At 43.4% G+C, this 9,185-nt stretch overlaps 1 protein-coding gene across 5 annotated transcripts in view; it reads left to right on the forward strand.

Annotated features, from left to right (window-relative positions):
* Positions 1–6,137: 6,137 nt before the first annotated feature.
* Positions 6,138–9,185, forward strand: part of macroh2a2 (macroH2A.2 histone) — an 8,019-nt gene continuing 4,971 nt past the window's right edge. The window contains exons 1-4 of one of the 5 annotated variants that reach the window (XM_031873102.1): positions 6,138–6,376; positions 6,467–6,683; positions 8,320–8,495; positions 8,971–9,077. In XM_031873102.1, the coding sequence (XP_031728962.1) occupies positions 8,324–8,495; positions 8,971–9,077 (279 nt within the window). In that variant the 5' untranslated portion in view covers positions 6,138–6,376; positions 6,467–6,683; positions 8,320–8,323. The remainder of the gene's footprint in view (positions 6,377–6,466; positions 6,684–8,319; positions 8,496–8,970; positions 9,078–9,185) is intronic. The other 4 variants (XM_031873101.1, XM_031873099.1, XM_031873100.1 and 1 more) reach the window with 4 other exon arrangements.

Below are 9,185 nucleotides of genomic sequence, written 5' to 3' on the forward strand. Positions count from 1 at the left end.
CACAAGGTGAGGTGAAAAAACAAGGCTCTTTACTGGGCACTTAGACAAAAACAGAAACCAAAATCTACTCCAACCGGGAGTGAGGAAAATCCAGACTGAAAATAAAAAACTAAGTCACAAAAAAGGGCTTGGACACAAAAAGGCAGTCACAAACCGTGGAACGCAGAGGATCAACATGAGAGATGACCACAGGAGAGCAAAGAGTCCACGGGGAGGAAAAAGTCAAATGATAATCCGGCAACTGGAACAGGGCAAGCAGGGGAGTATAAGTATGTGAGGGGTGATGAGCGGATTGCCGGCAGGTCAGTGGAAATGAGTGGGGTTTACAGAGGGAAAAACCAGGGGCAGGTGATTTGGCACAGGTGGAGAGAATGAGCATGATCAGGAGAGACACACACACACACACACACACGTAGCAAAACCCAACCGTGCCTCCACACTTCTGGTTGCAGGCTTTCCACCAGATGTGGAACCACTCTGCAGGCATCAAGCTGGGTTTATACTCGCCGTAGTGTCGCCAGCGAGAGGTGCATTGTGCCAGAAAATGGTGCCATCAAGGCTTGTGATTTGTGCGCGAAGGCTCTGAAGTTGTTGTGGCATAGTTGTGCACCTCTGAATTTTTGTAACTAAGTGCTTTCAACTGAGAACAAATAGTTCACCGCCAAATTCAATTGTTTACAGGATGGTCAACCTTTTTTTATTACAATGCATATAATACTTGACTTCTTTCTTTACAGGGCTTGTAAAAAACTACAATAAAGTAGTCCATGAATATGAGGTATGAGTTCACAGTTCATTACAATTCCTCCTCTGCATTGAGGACGTTGGTTTATGGCGTTTTACCGGTAACACTCTTTTTGCTTCTTCACAGTCCGTTTTGTTTGTCCGTCCTCTGGCGTTTCGGAGACTACTGCAACAAACAGCGCATTGAACATGGACGGCTGTGTTTGTGCTCGACGCTCACAGGCTATCTGTGGAGGCTTGTGCCACAGCGCCTAACGCAAGTATAAACAAAGCTTCAGTGAGGTCCAACACTGATATTGGGTGATAAGGCTTGGCTTCTAGTTCATCCCAAAGGTGTTGGATGAAAAGTTTGAGGTGAGACCTCTGTGCTGTGCAGGCCAATGAAGTTTTTAAACACCAAACTGAGAAAGCATTTCTGTATTGACCTGGACTATGAACTGTTGCCACAGAGTTGGAGGCACACTTTTGCATATCACGTCTTTACTGATAATTCACAGGTTAACAGGAATGGAACAGGGCAAATGTACCGGCAGGCGGGCACAGATTCAGGTTCACGTATCAGAGGCTGGAGAGCACAGGCACGAAGCAACATTTCAACCTTGATGACTGGCAACTGACTGTGGAAAAGGAACTGGTATAAATCCTGACAGGGTGATTGGAGAATGAGAAACAGGTGCAGGTGGATGTGAGAGGAAACAAAAGTAGGCTGACAGGGGTCATCAAATACTTTCACATTTTTCACTATACATTATTCTGATCTATTTCATTCCAGTCTGCCAAGCCCTGATACTTGTTTTCTTTCAGGTTTATGAGAATAGTTGTGTTGTCCAAACCAAATGAAACATCCACCAGCACATAGACTCCACAACACACACAACCTCCTCTTCCTGCAGCAGAACCAAGAGGACCCTTTTCAACACAAGGCACAGGGTTTGGTGAGACTGCCTTTGAACCCAGGTGTTTTCTCCATCCACAGTGGATGCTGATTAAGAGTGTCCATGCCCCTCTGGCTGAGGGGTCCTGGGGCCTCCTCCCTCCCCGAGGCAGTAGTGAGGCTGGGGAAGCCATCTGCCAGGCCCCTCTGAAGGAAGATGCTGAAGCATGCAGCATCTGCTACAGTAGTAAGTCCAGCAGACTTACTGACCGCACTGATCACATCCTGTAGGTTAAGGTCATTAAAGTGGATCCAGCATCCTGCAGAATCCCCCTCAGTCACTGAACCTAAAACCCACAAGTGCTGGCTCATCGTGACACAACAGACATGGCTGAGTGTCCTCTGTATTTACAGCATATTCATCAGTCTGGCTTTCTGTGGTGAGCTGCTCGTGGACAATCTGGATAATATTCTTCTGTTTAAAGCATTGAGCTGTAAGAATGCACATATGTATCTGCCGTTGCCTTTGAGAAGCAAATCATATTTTTTTGAGTTGAATGATTGACTTTGCTCTTGAGCTACACAGAGATCTTCATACAGATCAGACTGAGAGCAAGCGGAACAATGGAGAATTATGAAATGTTTGAAGCTTTAATCAGGAGATTTATAATGTAGTCTTGCTGCTGTTATATATTCTGACAGCTCGACCCCGTGACTGTATCAGTACAGTCATGTGATCGATGCAGTCATGGGATTAGGCTGGATTGAGATGAGCCGGTCCTGTGCAGAAATGATCACCGGCAAGTGAAGCACAATGCATGCCGGTTAGATTTGTGTCCGACTTGATCTTGACTTGATGTCATGCACACGTGGGCAACGATAACATAACCCCATCAAGGTTGCCGCAGTCTTTAGAGCCACCTACTGCAAGGCCCAGGGCATGATGGAAAACGTCTGGCTATCACTTGATTGAAGAGCTAATTGGCCCTAAGTTTTGACAAGAAACACCACGATTTGTAGAAAGTCCTAATGTTCTGTGTAATTATAATATTGAACACTAAATTGTTGTGAAATTAAGGTTTAATCTAGAAACATATCATGTGAGGTTATTTATATACCACTTATGAAAACGAGCAGACATGAAAAGAACAAAGGATAGAATAAAATGCCAGATACACACACATTTATATATTTACAAACAATTATAAATGAATCCGAATGTGGTCTACAAACTACAAGTAGCCTACAGATGGGATCTAATAGGCTGGAACTATTTCTGTGACTTCCTCTTTATTCTTTGAAGGCTGCTGGAAACTGTCTGACTTGACCGCAGCTTCATGTGATCTCCCCCTGCTGCTGCCGCCGGATCTCGTCCACTTTCCCATCTGTAACGGGCCCATTGAGTCATGTGATCTAGAGAAGACGTGGGTATACTTCAGTGTGAACAGTCTGCTGCCGATGACTTACTAACTAGTTAATTTAGAATGCAGTATGCAGTACATTAGCGTGTGATTTGGAACATAATAACTTCATATGACTTCCTTCTTTTGCTTCTGACAGTTGAGAGTCTGATGAGTTTATCAGAGTTCTCGGCCACATGAAGGCGTTGTCACCTGAATGAAAATAAATGTCTTTTGAACGCAGTCTTTAAGTCAGTCCTGTACTGACCTCTGCTGCTGCAAATGAAATATAGCAACAGTGAAGGACATAAGCAGTACTACACTGTATCAGAGAAGATCACAATCATGTCCCCTCATCATCTTAAATGGTGTCATTAAAGTACCTACCACACTCCCTGTTAAGCCCAACAACCTGTATGCAGAGTCCTTTATGATCACCCATCTCTGTGATGTAAGAAACTGCATGGCTACAGCTTTCCTTTGATTTCATCTTTAATAAAACAGAAATCCTCGTCATTGGGATCAAAATTAAAGTCAGTATTGTTTAGTTAGTTTTACTGTGTTCACATGTTTAATTGTTTAAAGGTCATCAACACGAAGAATGTGACTGGCAGTGTTGCACACAGGACTGTCTATCACTTCTAGTCAAGAGATCGTTTTACAAAAAGGCCCTCACATTGGTGAAGTTGCTTTAAAATATTTTGGTTATGTTTCTCATTTGTATGGATTATAAAGTACATAAGATATTTAATTGTGTGGTTTTATGTATCTATTCTATTTGTATTGTTTTGGCTAACTGACTGACTGGGGTCAGGTAGTTATTGGGTATTTTGTATACTGCTTTCTATACCAGCCTATGAGTATCTTGAGATTCTCCAATGGAGGTCTGTTCCACAGTCCCAGGTTGGAAATGTGTGTTTTAATCAGTTTAATTTCTTCAGTATTTGTCTCATTTCCTGTTCTATTTTGGCACCTGTTGTCTCCAATGCCAAAGTGTCTTTAACCTGCATTCTCTCTAATGTCCATCAGGGGGCGACTCCTCTGGTTGTATAGAAGTCTATGAGAAAATGACTCTACTTCTCTCTTGATTTATTACCTCAGTAAACATTGTAAACATGAGTTTATGGTCTCAATCTCTAGTTTCAAGTCTTCTTCAATACAGCATGATGTTCATTTAGTAACTTATGGTCCATTTAGAGTCAAACAGACCATAAAGAGGAGTATATTTTAGGGCGGGCCTACCTTACATTTGACAGGTCGCTACGACTACTAGAGCCTCCTGAGTCTGCTTTTGAGTTCTTTGCCTGTTGCGTCAGTAGTGATACTGATACCTGCATTATACTCATGTAACACGCTTTTATGAGAGGATTTCAAATCATCATTGTCCCATTTGTCAGTTTGGTCTTATTTCAAAAAGATGAATGACTGTAACTTAAATAACAACGAAAAAAACAGAACATACATAAGCATGGGCCTACGCTCTTCATGCTAACAATTACATCAAGGGTTTAACTTCCATTTAGTTAAATCTGTTTTTTAACATCTTTCCACCAGATTTGCAGAAGAAAAGGAATTGACATAGCTCATTTCTGAAAAAAAACCTTGATAAGATAAACTGACGACAATATCTATGATGGTTCTCTGGTTGTCAATGTAGACACACGTGGAGAGGGACGCCGTCGCTGACGGCTGAGCCCCGAGACAATATTACTTCAACTTTTGGAACGCTGCATGACATGTGAAGAGGAGCAACCACAGCTTGTATATATCTTTTCTTTCTTCCTTAAATAACAGTCTACAGTAAATGAATGGAGGAGAAGTTAATCATTTTAGTTCAGGACTACACTTGTGAACGGCCCCTAATTCATGCTGCCAAAGCGTTCTGTTAGCCCTGATGCTGAGGCAAAACATGTGAAAAGTTAAAGCTACTTCATTTTGTGTTGAAGGCGGTCCCTGTGGCCAAACATGGTAGTGTTTCTGAGCACCAGACTCCCTTTAGAAAATCTCTCATTTTACTGCAGCAGGCTCTGACAGGATGCCCCGATCAGTCCTGGTTGAGGTTCTCCCGTGCCTCCCTTCCCTCCATTGGGCCCAGCAATACAGCCTTTGTCTCCAGCAGCGTGGTGTTGGCTCCCAGCGGAGCAGCGAGGAGAAGCTCTGCTCCTGGTCAGGAAGGATCTTACAGTCAGGAGGCTGCCGTTTGTTTCCCGGTGAATAAGAAGTCAACGTTGATTTATTTGTCATGTAGCTTGCGTACTTTAACCCAAACCACAATCTTTGCCTAAACCTAACTAAGCTGCTTTTTGTGAAGATGGAAGTGTATTTTGAAAAGACTATATGCATGTAATAAGCGGAAATTGACATGTGTGACTGGCTTTCGTAGGAAAACGCACAAAAAATAAAGATATATCAAAGATGTCATACTAATAGTTGTATGGGGATAGTCTACATGAATTAAGAATATCTATATAGAAATCGTCAATCTTCTCTCTGATAGTCTCGTTTATAGGTCGTTTATAGACATTAGTATTACATTGAGGCCGTTTCATAAGCAGTTTAAACCATTAAAACATAATTTATAGCACTGTGTTTGTTATACTTCACAGATAAACAAAGAAACCCACGTTTCTCCACACGTACTTGATTTATGCAAATCCACAGTCAGTCACAGGTCGTATAGCTCACTAGGTAAAGGGGTGGCTCTTCTATTCTGTTTTTAACCCATTCGATTAGACAGGCAGGTTTTCTTTTCCCTTCTATTCCATGTTAATTACCAGCTGTTAACTGAAGTTAGCAGAAAGTTGAGTTTGTGCCATATGTTTATTAATCTGGAGCCCTTTTCCTTTTCTCCCTCCCTCAGTGAATCATTTGTAACCTTTTGTATTTTTTTTTTTTATGTGTACAGAGGCCTATTTATTTGACTGCTAACATGAAGTGAATGCGGTTGTCATCTCCCTTCATGGATCTATTGGCTTTGACAGATCAAAGGTGGAGTCAAGTGATCTGATTGGCTGCTGAGACTCCCTCAGCCCTTTGGGAGTTCTCTCCTGATGCATCAAACAGGCCAGATGGATCATCTGTCTGATTCACTTCCCACTGTCTGCATGTTCATGGAGGAGATATGTTGTACTGTTCCACTCCCTGTTGGGCCTGGGATTCTGCAGGTTTCATTCATACGTCTAGCCTGCTGAAAATGACACCGGTGGGAGGCTGGAAAACATCCAGTGAATTATACACAGTCTACTCTTAGGGCCTTATGAGAGGTGATTTTAGGCTAGGCCTACCATTTAGGATCTATTTGATCTCCGAGGAAAATGTATTTGTATTCCTTTGCTTTGCCCTCAAAGACCATTCCTATGTAAGCACATCGCGTTCCTTTCCCTCTTGAAGCCATGTTAGGGGGCGTTTTCACTGAATTTTCCCTCTACTGATTTTTTCCCCTTTGCAGCATCAGTAGCACAGAGCCAGCCTCCAACCAGACTACGCTGTTCCTGCTCGCTCTGTGGGGGTTTCCTAAGGTTGGGAAGCTAGAGTGCGTACAAGGACGGCAAATAAAGCGAATCAAAACAAAGCGCGCCGTCTTCCACCGGGGGATTCGTCTGTCTTCCGTGCAGGAGCATCTCTGACTCGCGCGAAAGAGGACAAAACAGGTAGAAACTTCGAAGGTTTGTCTTCATTTTTCCGTGCAGAGGCGCACATCCGGATTGACAGGAACGCTTTACTTTCCATGTCTGATGTGATTACACACATGCAGAGGATTGGAGGTTAGCTACATGAAAAATAAGGGGGCGGGGGGGCTTGTTCGAAGAAATGGGCCGTTATGGTCAATGTCTCTATTTGAGAGCACCACGCGAAAGTGACTCGTGGAATGTGTATCATTTTGTTAAGCCAAACGGTGATGACCTGGCGGAGCTAACATTCACCCTTGGATTTATGGTTTCCCTCCCGGCTGACGTAGAGCAAATACATAAATTCAGCTCCCCGTTCAAGCTCGGGTCCCCGTGTCGGGCTCTTCTACTATCCAAATAACCGAAGAGTCGATATTAACGTCTGCGTAGCGACGTCGAAGGGGTGTTGCTCGCTCCACTGTAACGTCGGGTACAGTAACGCTAGCTAGCTTACATAGCCCCCGGTGACATTCCCGTCTTTTTTTTTTCCATTTGGCTCGTGCACCCAACGTCGCACGCACGCACCATATCCGTCCACCTTAAACGCCAGCGGTGAGCTCCCCGTATTCATTATTGCCTACGTGTAAATCATGCGAGTTCCAGCCGCGCTGCTGTAGGCCGCAGCGGCCCAGAGCGCTCACTACTGGGACTTGTTTACATGGTGACCTTCCAACATGCTCGGTCAACATATGTTTGTAGGGAGGACAAAATAAATAAAAACCGACTGGCCTTCATTATGGCACCCACAGAGACAGATAGTGGACGTGACGTATGTTGTTTGTCCTCCAAGCACAACACTGACAGCCCCCCCCCATGCTCTCTGTATCAGCTGTGGGTCGTCATGGTGATTAGGCTGATTCTCCTGACTGAGTTCATCATGTGTTACTCTGAATATTGAGGGAGGCTGTGTGTACTATTTGACAGGTAAATAGAGATTTAAGAAAGATGGGGGGGAAGCATTGATGAAAGTCACAAGTTGTCACATTTTATTCAACCCTCATAACTCATTTGTAAAAGCATATGCATGTATGTATGTGTGCTTCAGTGGAATTCATTCTGATGCAAATACAAGTTAATTGTCCAAGCAGAAGGGTTTGTGGAAGAAGTAGTTAATTTTCTTACTTTTTGGCAACCTTAAGCACTTTGAAATCCACTGCACAGCACTGTGGTTGTATCTACTGTAAAAGGCTCCGTTCACTTTCGCTACAAAAAGGTGGCTGGGAAATCTGCAAAGTGAGCTATGACATGACGTTTTGAAATTTGAAAACCTAAAATTGAATCTACAGTTTTAGTCAAACTACTTTCAAACATTTCAAAAGTCCCTCTGTTCTGTGGATTATCCAAAGATCACAGGGACACGTTCCTGGAAAGAGATCTTCCTGATCCATTTTTAAAATGTAATCATTATATCGTGACCAATACAAACACAGTTCCATCCATCTCCACAGTATTATGGTGGAGGCAGAAATCCAAGAGACAGATGTCAAAACCTGGACAAATACATTCACAACTACACAGTATGTGGACTGATGCCACATCTTTGCTTTCTTTTTGCAATTTAGGAGAACACGTGTATGTTGTTTGTGTAGTACATGTTCTGTTATTCACTCGGGGTTGTGCTCTGTGTCCTTAGCAGGATGTCAGCCAGAGGAGGAAAGAAGAAGGCCACCAAGCTGTCCCGTTCAGCCAGGGCAGGAGTCATCTTCCCTGTGGGAAGGATGATGCGGTATTTGCGCACCAGCACGCACAAATACCGCATCGGCATGGGGGCGCCCGTCTACATGGCAGCAGTCATCGAGTACCTGGCAGGTAGGGCGATCACATGATTCAAGCTTCATACCGTCACAGTATGGGTACCGTTACACACGGTACACATCTACACATGTTCACTGTACTGTTGCATGTGTTCATTATGTGTTGTATGTAAACTTTCTCCAGTTCTACTGAAAGAGTGCAAGAAATCTGTTACATTTGTCGTAAAGTCGCTTATTGAAATAATGAAAGTAGTGTAACATATAATGTGTCCCATTATCATATATCTTTTACTACTTTAAACCTTAAAGCCAGTAACACAAAGAGGATCGGAAAAAGAAAACAACAAGGTTTATTTTGTGTTTTTTTTTTTTATGTCCACATGACTCCAAGTAGAGTTCAGTGTAAACGTCTTGCCTGTTATATTCTTGTTCTTGATGGACTGGGAGTCACAGTGAGAAGTTAACAAGTTTGAATACCACAACAACCACTGTATGTTTGATTTGTTTCCACACTGTGTTTTCTCTCGAAGCTGAGATCTTGGAATTGGCAGGAAACGCAGCGCGGGACAACAAGAAAGGCAGAATAACGCCCAGGCACATCAAGCTGGCTGTGGCCAATGACGAGGAGCTCAACCAGGTGAGAGTGCTCGACGAGTGGCTGGTATTTGGGTGTAGACCGTCACTCTTCAGGTTGACAAAGAGTACCCGAGCAGGTAGTGAACAGAGTACCCGAGCAGGTAGTGAA

The sequence above is a fragment of the Anarrhichthys ocellatus genome, unplaced genomic scaffold (assembly GCF_004355925.1).
Source record: "Anarrhichthys ocellatus isolate YVR2014 unplaced genomic scaffold, GSC_Weel_1.0 scaffold68, whole genome shotgun sequence".
Classification (NCBI taxonomy): Eukaryota; Metazoa; Chordata; class Actinopteri; order Perciformes; family Anarhichadidae; genus Anarrhichthys; species Anarrhichthys ocellatus.